Genomic DNA, 12,785 nt, shown 5'->3' on the forward strand with positions numbered 1-12,785 from the left:
TTGCGTTGCGGCTGGGCGGAGCTCTCATGGCGGCCGTCAGGGATTTACTGGGCGACGGGCTGAGAGAGGGAACGGAAGTTAGTAACGAGTCTCTACAGGTCTGGTTCTGGTTCCCTAACGAGTCTCTACAGGTCTGGTTCCCTAACGAGTCTCTACAGGTCTGGTTCCCTAACGAGTCTCTACAGGTCTGGTTCTGGTTCCCTAACGAGTCTCTACAGGTCTGGTTCTGGTTCCCTAACGAGTCTCTACAGGTCTGGTTCTGGTTCCCTAACGAGTCTCTAAAGATCTGGTTCCCTAACGAGTCTCTACAGGTCTGGTTCTGGTTCCCTAACGAATCTCTACAGGTCTGGTTCCCTAACGAGTCTCTACAGGTCTGGTTCCCTAACGAGTCTATACAGGTCTGGTTCTGGTTCCCTAACGAGTCTCTACAGGTCTGGTTCTGGTTCCCTAACAAGTCTCTACAGGTCTGGTTCTGGTTCCCTAACGAGTCTCTACAGGTCTGGTTCTGGTTCCCTAACGAGTCTCTACAGGTCTGGTTCCCTAACGAGTCTCTACAGGTCTGGTTCCCTAACGAGTCTCTACAGGTCTGGTTCTGGTTCCCTAACGAGTCTATACAGGTCTGGTTCCCTAACGAGTCTCTACAGGTCTGGTTCTGGTTCTCTAACGAGTCTCTACAGGTCTGGTTCCCTAACGAGTCTCTACAGGTCTGGTTCTGGTTCCCTAACGAGTCTCTACAGGTCTGGTTCTGGTTCCCTAACGAGTCTCTACAGGTCTGGTTCCCTAACGAGTCTCTACAGGTCTGGTTCTGGTTCCCTAACGAGTCTCTACAGGTCTGGTTCCCTAACATGTCGTTACAGGTCTGGTTCTGGTTCCCTAACGAGTCTCTACAGGTCTGGTTCCCTAACGAGTCTCTACAGGTCTGGTTCCCTAACGAGTCTCTACAGGTCTGGTTCTGGTTCCCTAACGAGTCTCTACAGGTCTGGTTCCCTAACGAGTCTCTACAGGTCTGGTTCTGGTTCCCTAACGAGTCTCTACAGGTCTGGTTCCCTAACATGTCGTTACAGGTCTGGTTCTGGTTCCCTAACGAGTCTCTACAGGTCTGGTTCCCTAACGAGTCTCTACAGGTCTGGTTCTGGTTCCCTAACGAGTCTCTACAGGTCTGGTTCCCTAACATGTCGTTACAGGTCTGGTTCTGGTTCCCTAACGAGTCTCTACAGGTCTGGTTCCCTAACGAGTCTCTACAGGTCTGGTTCCCTAACGAGTCTCTACAGGTCTGGTTCCCTAACGAGTCTATACAGGTCTGGTTCTGGTTCCCTAACGAGTCTCTACAGGTCTGGTTCCCTAACGAGTCTCTACAGGTCTGGTTCCCTAACGAGTCTCTACAGGTCTGGTTCCCTAACGAGTCTCTACAGGTCTGGTTCCCTAACATGTCGTTACAGGTCTGGTTCTGGTTCCCTAACGAGTCTCTACAGGTCTGGTTCCCTAACGAGTCTCTACAGGTCTGGTTCCCTAACGAGTCTCTACAGGTCTGGTTCTGGTTCCCTAACGAGTCTAGTTCCCAGAACCCGGACAGGTCCCTCCCTAGTCACCTGGGGAGGGGCCAGTGGAGGAGCTGGCCGACGTGGCTCCGCCCCCTCCCTCTCCATTGATGGTCCCTGCTGCTGACATCACTGCTGACATCATGGCGTTGATGGAGGACAGGTCTTCTCCTCCCGCGGTTTCCGCGGCGACGCCTCCGCCGGCGTCTCCGTTCTCCGCCTCCTCTCCTCCGTCCTTCTCTCCCTCCGAGTCGCCATTGACGGCTCCTGCAGGACGAGTCACGAGTGCTTGAACTTTGACCTCTGAGGACGTGAACATGCTAGCGGCTAGCGGCGCTTCGTACCCGAGAGGAGGGGCGTTCTCTCCTCCTTAGGCTCCTCCTCTTCCTGTTTGATCTGGGCCTTGGCTCCGCCCTCCTGCTGCGGCTCCTCGGGGGAGTTTCCATGGCAGCTAGAGAAGAGAGGAAACCGTTAATAACAATAATAAAACGTGACCTCATTATGACGTCGTTTCTGCGGGAAATAAGTATAAATAAGTAAAAAGTTTGGCTTCACGTAGTTTCAGAATAAAAGATCAAATCCTGACTCCATAAAGTGAGAGTAATAAAGTTTTATGTTTCCTGGAGTTTTATTTTGAAAGGACTAAACCAGCACTCAGTCCAAGATAAAATACTCAGAATCCCTCAACTTTTTCACGTTTTCACTTTCTCAAACCAAATAATCTAAATCGACAGAATTCTGACTTTACAGGCTTGAAGTGAAATAATTATAACAACAATAATAAATAATTAAAGCTGCAAGCAGCGATGAACGGGCCCTCGCACGTGCAATTTTCACCAATAAAAGTCAAGGACTCAAAACCGAGTCCGATGACACCACCCACGAGTCTCTATGTCAAACCATTCAAAGGTTACGGGAGAAAGTAGGAACTATCAAATATGGACCAAGATGAAGGGTGGGCGCGCTTTTTAGCATCGCCACGGTAACGCTTTTGAAAGAGAAAAGTAATGCGCGTAGTCGCAGGATGGAGACACACATTTTGATGTATAAAACACCTGGGTGCACAATACGGTTCGGCCCGTATTAACTGCCGAATGAATGGCATAAATTTCGCCAAAATTACACAATTAATTCAAAATGGCCGACTTCCTGTTGGGTTTTGGCCATGGCGTCAAGAGACTTTTCTTTTAGTTGGGACATGATACAGGTGTGTACCGATTTTCATGCATGTACGTCAAACCGTATTGTGGGGCTTGAGGCACAAAGTTTTCTAGGGGGCGCTGTTGAGCCGTTAGGCCACGCCCATTAATGCAAACCATTAAATATCACATTTATCGCCGGGTGAAAATTTGGTGACTTTTGGGGCACGTTTAGGTGGGCAAAAAGGCCCTCGTTACGTCGGAAGAAGGCAAAAAAAATTGATTTTCAAAATAAAATTTCAAGTTTAGCTAGTTTCAGAATAAGAGATGAAATTCTGACTTCATAAAGTAAGAAAATAAAAGTTTGTTTATTAAACAAAAGTTTTGTGTTTCCTGGTGTTTTATTTTGAAAGGACTACACCAGAACCAGCCGGTCTGGACCTCCATCAGGTCTCCAGAGGTTCTGGAGGCTGAGCTGGGCCGGAGCCGTTACCACGGAGACGCCCCCCCCCGGTCCGGGTGTGTGAAGGTTGAAGGTCGAGGACCAGAATAGCCGGTCCGGGCAGCTTTCCCAGCATGCCTCTGTGCAGCGTCTGGTTTCACCTGCGCCCCCCCCCCCCCCCCTGGCCCGGAGCCCACTGGATGAGAGGGGGCCCGGCCCGGGTTTAGGGCCCACACCTGTTTCCACGGGGACCGGGGGCTAATTACAGCTCTGCAGAGCCACTTCCTGTCCCGCCGCCTCACAGAGATGTGGTTTCTGATCTACAGGACTACAGGGGTCTGCAGGACTACAGGGGTCTGCAGGACTACAGGGGTCTCCAGGACTTCAGGGGTCTCCAGGACTACAGGGGTCTCCAGGACTACAGGGGTCTGCAGGACTACAGGGGTCTGCAGGACTACAGGGGTCTCCAGGACTTCAGGGGTCTCCAGGACTTCAGGGGTCTCCAGGAACTCAGGGGTCTCCAGGACTACAGGGGTCTGCAGGACTTCAGGGGTCTCCAGGACTTCAGGGGTCTCCAGGACTACAGGGGTCTCCAGGACTACAGGGGTCTCCAGGACTACAGGGGTCTCCAGGACTACAGGGGTCTCCAGGACTACAGGGGTCTCCAGGACTTCAGGGGTCTCCAGGACTACAGGGGTCTCCAGGACTACAGGGGTCTCCAGGACTACAGGGGTCTGCAGGACTACAGGGGTCTGCAGGACTACAGGGATGAATGGATGGAGGGATGAAGAGATGAAGAGATGGAGGGATGGAGGGATGAAGGGATGGAGGGATGGAGGGATGGAGGGATGGAGGGATGGAGAGATGGAAAGATGGAGGGATGGAGGGATGGAGGGATGGAGGGATGGAGAGATGGAAAGATGGAGGGATGGAGGGATGGAGAGATGGAGGGATGGAGGGATGGAGAGATGGAGAGATGGAAAGATGGAGGGATGGAGGGATGGAGGGATGGAGGGATGGAGAGATGGAGAGATGGAAAGATGGAGGGATGGAGGGATGGAGAGATGGAGGGATGGAGGGATGGAGAGATGGAGAGATGGAAAGATGGAGGGATGGAGGGATGGAGAGATGGAGAGATGGAGGGATGAAGAGATGGAGGGATGGAGAGATGGAAAGATGGAGGGATGGAGGGATGGAGGGATGGAGGGATGAAGAGATGGAGGGATGAAGAGATGGAGGGATGGAGGGATGGAGGGATGGAGGGATGAAGAGATGGAGGGATGAAGAGATGGAGGGATGAAGAGATGGAGGGATGGAAAGATGGAGGGATGGAGGGATGGAGGGATGAAGAGATGGAGGGATGGAGGGATGGAGAGATGGAGGGATGGAGGGATGGAGGGATGAAGAGATGGAGGGATGGAGAGATGGAGGGATGGAGGGATGAAGAGATGGAGGGATGGAGGGATGGAAAGATGGAGGGATGGAGAGATGGAGGGATGGAGGGATGGAGGGATGAAGAGATGGAGGGATGGAGAGATGGAGGGATGAAGAGATGGAGGGATGGAGGGATGGAGGGATGAAGAGATGGAGAGATGGAAAGATGGAGGGATGGAGGGATGAAGAGATGGAGGGATGGAGAGATGGAGAGATGGAGGGATGGAGGGATGGAGGGATGGAAAGATGGAGGGATGGAGAGATGGAGGGATGGAGGGATGGAGAGATGGAGAGATGGAAAGATGGAGGGATGGAGGGATGGAGAGATGGAGGGATGGAGGGATGAAGAGATGGAAAGATGGAGGGATGGAGGGATGGAGAGATGGAGAGATGGAGGGATGGAGGGATGGAGGGATGGAGAGATGGAGAGATGGAAAGATGGAGGGATGAAGGGATGGAGGGATGGAGGGATGGAGAGATGGAGAGATGGAAGATGGAGGGATGGAGGATGGAGGGATGAGAGATGGAGGGATGGAGGGATGGAGAGATGGAGGGATGAAGAGATGGAGAGATGGAGGGATGGAAAGATGGAGGGATGGAGGGATGAAGAGATGGAGGGATGAAGAGATGGAGGATGAAGAGATGGAGGGATGAAGAGATGGAGGGATGAAGAGATGGAGGGATGAAGAGATGAAGAGATGAAGAGATGGAGGGATGGAGAGATGGAGGGATGGAAAGATGGAGGGATGAAGAGATGGAGGGATGGAGGGATGGAGGGATGGAAAGATGGAGGGATGGAAAGATGGAGGGATGAGAGATGGAGGGATGAAGAGATGGAGAGATGGAGGGATGGAGGGATGGAGGGATGGAAGATGGAGGGATGAAGAGAAGAAGAGATGGAGGATGGAAGATGGAGGGATGGAAAGATGGAGGGATGGAAAGATGGAGGGATGAAGAGATGGAAAGATGGAGAGATGGAGGGATGGAGGGATGATGGAGGGATGGAGGGATGGAGGGATGGAAATATGGAGGGATGGAGGGATGAAGAGATGGAGGGATGGAGGGATGAAGAGATGGAAAGATGGAGAGATGGAGGGATGGAGGGATGATGGAGGGATGGAGAGATGGAGGGATGGAAATATGGAGGGATGGAGGGATGAAGAGATGGAGGGATGGAGGATGAAGAGATGGAGGGATGGAGGGATGAAGAGATGGAGGGATGGAGAGATGGAGAGATGGAGGGATGGAGGGATGGAGAGATGGAAAGATGGAGGGATGGAGGGATGGAGGGATGGAGAGATGGAGGGATGGAGGGATGGAGAGATGGAGGGATGAAGAGATGGAGGGATGGAGAGATGGAGAGATGGAGGGATGGAGGGATGAGAGATGGAAAGATGGAGGGATGGAGGGATGGAGGGATGGAGAGATGGAGGGATGGAGGGATGGAGGGATGGAGAGATGGAGGGATGGTGGGATGGAGAGATGGAGGGATGAAGAGATGGAAAGATGGAGAGATGGAGGGATGGAGAGATGGAGGGATGAAGAGATGGAGGGATGAAGAGATGGAGGGATGGAGAGATGGAAAGATGGAGGGATGGAGGGATGGAGAGATGGAGGGATGAAGAGATGGAGGGATGAAGAGATGGAGGGATGGAAAGATGGAGGGATGGAGAGATGGAGGGATGGAGAGATGGAGGGATGAAGAGATGGAGGGATGGAGGGATGGAGGGATGGAGGGATGGAGAGATGGAAAGATGGAGGGATGGAGAGATGGAAGATGGAGGGATGGAGGGATGGAGGGATGAAGAGATGGAGGGATGGAGGGATGGAGGGATGGAGAGATGGAAGATGGAGGGATGGAGGGATGAGGATGGAGGATGGAGGATGGAGGGATGGAGGGATGGAGGGATGGAGGGATGAGAGATGGAGGGATGGAAGATGGAGGGATGAAGAGATGGAGGGATGGAGGGATGGAGAGATGGAGGGATGGAGAGATGGAGGGATGGAGAGATGGAGGGATGGAGGGATGGAGGGATGAAGAGATGGAGAGATGGAGAGATGGAGGGATGGAGAGATGGAGAGATGGAGAGATGGAGGGATGGAGGGATGGAGGGATGGAGGGATGAAGAGATGGAGGGATGGAGGGATGGAGAGATGGAGGGATGAAGAGATGGAGGGATGGAAAGATGGAGGGATGAAGAGATGGAGGGATGGAGGGATGGAGAGATGGAGGGATGGAGAGATGGAGGGATGGAGAGATGAGGGATGAAGAGATGGAGAGATGGAAAGATGGAGGGATGAGAGATGGAGGGATGAGAGATGGAGAGATGGAGGGATGAAGAGATGGAGAGATGGAGAGATGGAGGGATGGAGGGATGGAGGGATGGAGAGATGAAGGGATGGAGGGATGGAGGGATGGAGGGATGAGAGATGGAGAGATGGAGAGATGGAGGGATGGAGGGATGAAGAGATGGAGGATGAAGAGATGGAGAGATGGAGAGATGGAGGATGGAGGGATGGAGGGATGGAGAGATGAAGGGATGGAGGGATGGAGGATGGAGAGATGGAGGGATGGAGGATGGAGGGATGGAGGGATGGAGAGATGAAGGATGAAGAGATGGAGGGATGGAGGATGGAGGATGGAGGGATGGAGAGATGAGAGATGGAGGGATGGAGGGATGGAGGGATGGAGGGATGAAGAGATGGAGGGATGGAGGATGGAGAGATGGAGGGATGAAGAGATGGAGGGATGGAAGATGGAGGATGAAGAGATGGAGGATGGAGGATGGAGAGATGGAGGGATGGAGAGATGGAGGGATGGAGAGATGGAGGGATGGAGAGATGGAGGGATGGAGAGATGGAGGGATGAAGAGATGGAGAGATGGAAAGATGAGGATGAAGAGATGGAGGATGAAGAGATGGAGAGATGGAGGGATGAGAGATGGAGGATGGAGAGATGGAGGATGGAGGGATGGAGGATGGAGAGATGAGGGATGGAGGGATGGAGGGATGGAGGGATGAGAGATGAGAGATGGAGAGATGGAGGATGGAGGATGAAGAGATGGAGGGATGGAGAGATGGAGGGATGAAGAGATGGAGAGATGGAGAGATGGAGGGATGGAGGGATGGAGGGATGGAGGATGGAGATGAAGGATGGAGGGATGAGGGATGGAGAGATGAGGGATGGAGGGTGAGGATGATGGGATGGAGGATGGAGAGATGGAGGGATGGAGGGATGGAGGGATGGAGAGATGAGGGATGGGGATGGATGGATGAAGAGATGGAGATGGAGGGATGGAAAGATGGAGGGATGAGGGATGAGGGATGAGAGATGGAGGGATGGAGGATGGAGAGATGGAGGGATGGAGAGATGGATGGAGGGATGGAGGGATGGAGGATGAAGGGATGAGGATGAGAGATGGAGGGATGGAGGGATGGAGAGATGGAGGGATGGAGGGATGGAGAGATGGAGGGATGGAGGGATGGAGGGATGGAGGGATGGAAAGATGGAGGGATGAAGGGATGGAAGATGGAGGGATGGAAAGATGGAGGGATGGAGAGATGAAGAGATGGAGAGATGGAGGGATGGAGGGATGAGGGATGAAGAGATGAGAGATGAAAGATGGAGGGATGGAAAGATGGAGGGATGAAGAGATGAGAGATGGAGGAGGAAGATGGAGGATGAAGAAGGAGGGATGAAGAGATGGGATGGAAGATGGAGGGATGAAGGGATGGAAAGATGGAGGGATGGAAAGATGGAGGGATGAAGAGATGAAGAGATGAGGGATGGAGGATGAAGAGATGGAGGGATGGAGGGATGGAGGGATGGAGGGATGGAGGGATGGAGGGATGGAGGGATGGAGGATGGAGGGATGATGGAGGGATGGAGGGATGGAGGGATGGAGGGATGAAGAGATGGAGGATGATGGAGGGATGGAGAGATGGAGGGATGGAGGGATGAAGAGATGGAGGATGATGGAGGGATGGAGGATGGAGGGATGGAGGGATGAAGAGATGGAGGGATGGAGGGATGGAGGGATGGAGGGATGGAGGGATGAGAGATGGAGAGATGGAGAGATGGAGGGATGGAGAGATGGGGGATGGAGGGATGGAGAGATGAAGAGATGGAGGGATGAGGGATGATGGAGGGATGAAGGATGGAAGATGGAGGGATGGAGGATGAGAGATGGAGGGATGGAGAGATGGAGGGATGGAGAGATGGAGGGATGGAGAGATGGAGGGATGGAGAGATGGAGGGATGGAGGGATGGAGAGATGGAGGATGGAGGGATGGAGAGATGAGGGATGGAGGGATGAGAGATGAGGATGAGGGATGGAGAGATGAGGGATGGAGGGATGGAGAGATGAAGGATGGAGGATGGAGGATGAAGGGATGGAGGGATGGAGGGATGGAGAGATGGAGGATGAAGAGATGGAGGGATGGAGGGATGGAGAGATGAGGATGGAGGGATGGAGGGATGGAGAGATGGAGAGATGGAGGGATGGAGAGATGGAGGGATGGAGGGATGAAGAGATGAGGATGGAGAGATGGAGGGATGGAGGGATGGAGGATGGAGGGATGGAGGGATGGAGGGATGAGGAGATGAGGATGGAGGGATGGAGTAGATGAAGGATGGAGGGATGGAGGATGGGATGGAGAGATGGAGAGATGGAGGATGGAGGGATGGAGGGATGGAGGGTTGGAGGGATGGAAGATGGAGGGATGGAGGTGGAGAGATGATGAGATGGAGGATGATGAGGATGAGGATGGAGGGATGGAGGGATGGAGGATGGAGGATGGAGATGAGGGATGGAGGGATGGAGGGAGGGATGGAGATGAGGATGAGGAGGAGGATGGAGGGATGGAGGGATGGATGGATGGAGGGATGAGGATGGAGTGAGGGATGAGGATGAGGATGGAGAGATGAAGGGATGGAGGGATGAAGAGATGGAGGGATGAGGGCTGGAGGGATGAGGAGAGATGGAGGGATGAGGGTGAGGATGGAGGGATGGAGAGATGGAGGGATGAAGGGATGGAGGGATGAGAGATGGAGAGATGAGGGAGGATGGAGGGATGAGGGATGGAGGATGAGAGATGGAGGGATGGAGGGATGGAGGATGGAGGATGGAGGGATGGAGGGATGGAGGGCTGAAGGGATGGAGAGATGGAGAGGATGGAGAGATGGAGGATGGAGGATGAGAGATGAGGGATGGAGGATGGAGATGAGGATGGAGGGATGAGGGATGGAGGGATGAGAGATGGAGGGATGAAGGATGGAGAGATGGAGGATGAAGGGATGGAGAGATGGAGGGATGGGGATGAGGGATGGAGGGATGGAGGGATGAAGAGATGAGAGATGGAGGGATGAGGATGGAGGGATGGAGGGATGGAGGGATGGAGAGATGAAGGGATGGAGGGATGGAGGGATGGAGGGATGGAGGATGAAGAGATGGAGGGATGGAGAGATGGAGAGATGGAGGGATGGAGGATGAGAGATGGAGGGATGGAGGGATGAAGAGATGGAGGGATGGAGGGATGGAGAGATGAGGGATGGAGGATGGAGGGATGGAGGGATGGAGGGATGAAGAGATGGAGGATGGAGGGATGGAGGGATGAGAGATGGAGGGATGGAGGGATGAGAGATGGAGGGATGGAGGGATGAGGATGGAGGGATGGAGGGATGAAGAGATGGAGAGATGGAGAGATGGAGAGATGGAGGGATGGAGGGATGAAGAGATGGAGGGATGGAGGGATGAGAGATGGAGGATGGAGAGATGGAGGGATGGAGGGATGAGAGATGGAGGGATGGAGAGATGGAGGATGGAGGGATGAAGAGGATGAGAGATGGAGGGATGGAGGGATGGAGGGATGGAGGGATGGAGGGATGAAGAGATGGAGAGATGGAGGGATGGAGGGATGGAGGGATGAAGAGATGGAGGGATGGAGAGATGGAGGATGGAGGGATGGAGGATGGAGAGATGAAGAGATGGAGGATGGAGGATGGAGGATGGAGGATGGAGGGATGAGAGATGGAGAGATGGGGGATGGAGGGATGGAGGGATGAAGAGATGGAGGGATGGATGGATGGAGGGATGGAGGGATGGAGGGATGAGAGATGGAGGGATGGAGGGATGGAGGGATGAAGAGATGGAGAGATGGAGAGATGAGGATGGAGGGATGAAGAGATGGAGGATGGAGGGATGGAAGGGATGGAGGATGAGAGATGGAGAGATGGAGGGATGGAGGATGAGGGATGGAGGGATGGAGGATGGAGAGATGGAGAGATGGAGGGATGGAGGGATGAGAGATGGAGAGATGGAGGGATGAAGGGATGGAGAGATGGAGGGATGGAGGGATGAGGGATGGAAAGATGGAGGATGGAGGGATGGAGATGGAGGGATGGAGGGATGGAGAGATGGAGGGATGGAGAGATGGAGGGATGGAGGGATGGAGATGAGATGGAGGATGGAGGGATGAGAGATGGAGAGATGGAGGATGAGAGATGGAGGGATGGAGATGGAGGATGGAGGGATGGAGGATGAGAGATGGAGGGATGAGGATGAGAGATGGAGGATGGAGAGATGGAGGGATGGAAGGATGAGGGATGGAGGATGAAGGGATGGAGGGATGGAGAGATGGAGGGATGGAGGGATGGAGGGATGAAGAGATGGAGGATGGAGAGATGGAGGATGGAGGATGGAGGGATGAAGGGATGGAAGATGGAGGATGGAGGGATGGAGAGATGGAGGGATGAGGGATGGAGAGATGGAGGGATGGAGGATGGAGGGATGGAGGATGGAGGATGGAGGGATGGAGATGAGGGAAGAGATGGAGGGATGGAGAGATGGAGGGATGAAGGATGGAGGGATGGAGGGATGGAGGGATGAGAGATGGAGGATGAGGGATGGAGGAGGAGAGATGGAAGATGGAAGATGGAGGGATGGAGGGATGGAGGGATGAGAGATGGAAGATGGAGGGATGGAGGATGGAGGGATGAGAAGATGGAGGATGGAAGGATGGAGGGATGGAGAGATGAGGGATGGAGGGATGGAAGATGGATGGAGATGGAGGATGAGGATGGAGGGAGGATGGGATGAAGAGATGGAGGGATGGAGAGATGGAGGGATGGAGGGATGGAGGGATGGAGGAGAAGAGATGGAGAGATGGAGAGATGGAGATGGAGGGATGAAGATGGAGATGGAGATGGAGGGATGAGAGGAGATGAGAGATGGAGGGATGGAGGATGGAGGGATGGAGGATGAAAGATGGAGGGATGGAGGGATGGAGGGATGAGAGATGGAGGGATGAAGGGATGGAGGATGAAGAGATGGAGGGATGAGAGATGGAGGATGGAGGATGGAGGATGGAGGGAGGAAGAGATGGAGATGGAGGTGGGAAGGAGGGAGGGATGGGATGGAGGATGAGAGGAGGGATGGTGAGATGGAGGGAGGATGGAGGGAGGATGGAGGGATGGAGAGATGAGGATGGAGGGATGGTGATGGAGGAGGGATGGAGGAGGAAGAGATGGAGATGGAGAGATGGTGGGATGGAGGAGGAGGTGGAGTGAGGGATGGAGGGTGAGGAGAGTGGAGGGATGGAGTGAGGTGGAGGGTGTGGGGATGAGGGATGGAGGGAGGTGAGAGAGGGTGGATGGAGGGATGGGAGTGGTGGATGAGAGGAGGAAGGAAGGTGGAGATGGTGTGTGGAGGGATGGAGGAGAGGGAGGATGGTGCGGTGAGTGAGGATGGGTGGGTGAGGTGGGTGGGAGGGTGGGAGGGTTGAGTGATGGTGGGTGGAAGGGTGGGAGGTGGGAGGGTGGAGGGTGGAGGGAGGGATGGGAGGTGGTGGGTGGGAGAGTGGGTGGTGGTGGTGGGTGAGAGGGTGGGTGGTGGTGGGTGGAGTGAGGAGGTGGAGAGTGGGAGGGTGTGGGTGGGTGAGAGGGTGGGATGAGTGGAGGGTGGGAGAGGGAGAGGGTGGGTGGGTGGGGATGGGTGGGTGTGAGGGTGGGTGGTGGGTGGTTGGTGGGTGAGTGGGTGGGTGGAGGTGGTGGGTGGGTGGGTGGTGGTGGTGGTTGGTGGGTGTGTGGGAGGGTGGGTGGGTGGTGAGGAGGGTGTGTGGGTGGGGTGGGTGGGAGGGTGGGTGGGTGGTGAGTGGGTGGGTGTGTGGTGGGTGGGTGGAGGGGTGGGTGGTGGTGGGTGGGTGGGTGGTGTGGTGGTGGGTGAGTGGGTGGTG

At 54.3% G+C, this 12,785-nt stretch overlaps 1 protein-coding gene across 1 annotated transcript in view; it reads right to left on the minus strand.

The window, feature by feature from the left end:
• Positions 1–12,785, minus strand: part of rreb1a (ras responsive element binding protein 1a) — a gene marked incomplete at its 5' end in the record, with an annotated part of 97,287 nt that overhangs the window by 40,763 nt on the left and 43,739 nt on the right. Inside the window, 3 exons of the mRNA XM_061713228.1 lie at positions 1–62; positions 1,592–1,805; positions 1,883–1,989. The exon at positions 1–62 is cut by the window's left edge and continues 11 nt beyond it. Coding sequence (XP_061569212.1) covers positions 1–62; positions 1,592–1,805; positions 1,883–1,989 — 383 coding nt within the window. The remainder of the gene's footprint in view (positions 63–1,591; positions 1,806–1,882; positions 1,990–12,785) is intronic.

This window comes from Cololabis saira, chromosome 22 (assembly GCF_033807715.1).
Source record: "Cololabis saira isolate AMF1-May2022 chromosome 22, fColSai1.1, whole genome shotgun sequence".
Taxonomy (NCBI): Eukaryota; Metazoa; Chordata; class Actinopteri; order Beloniformes; family Belonidae; genus Cololabis; species Cololabis saira.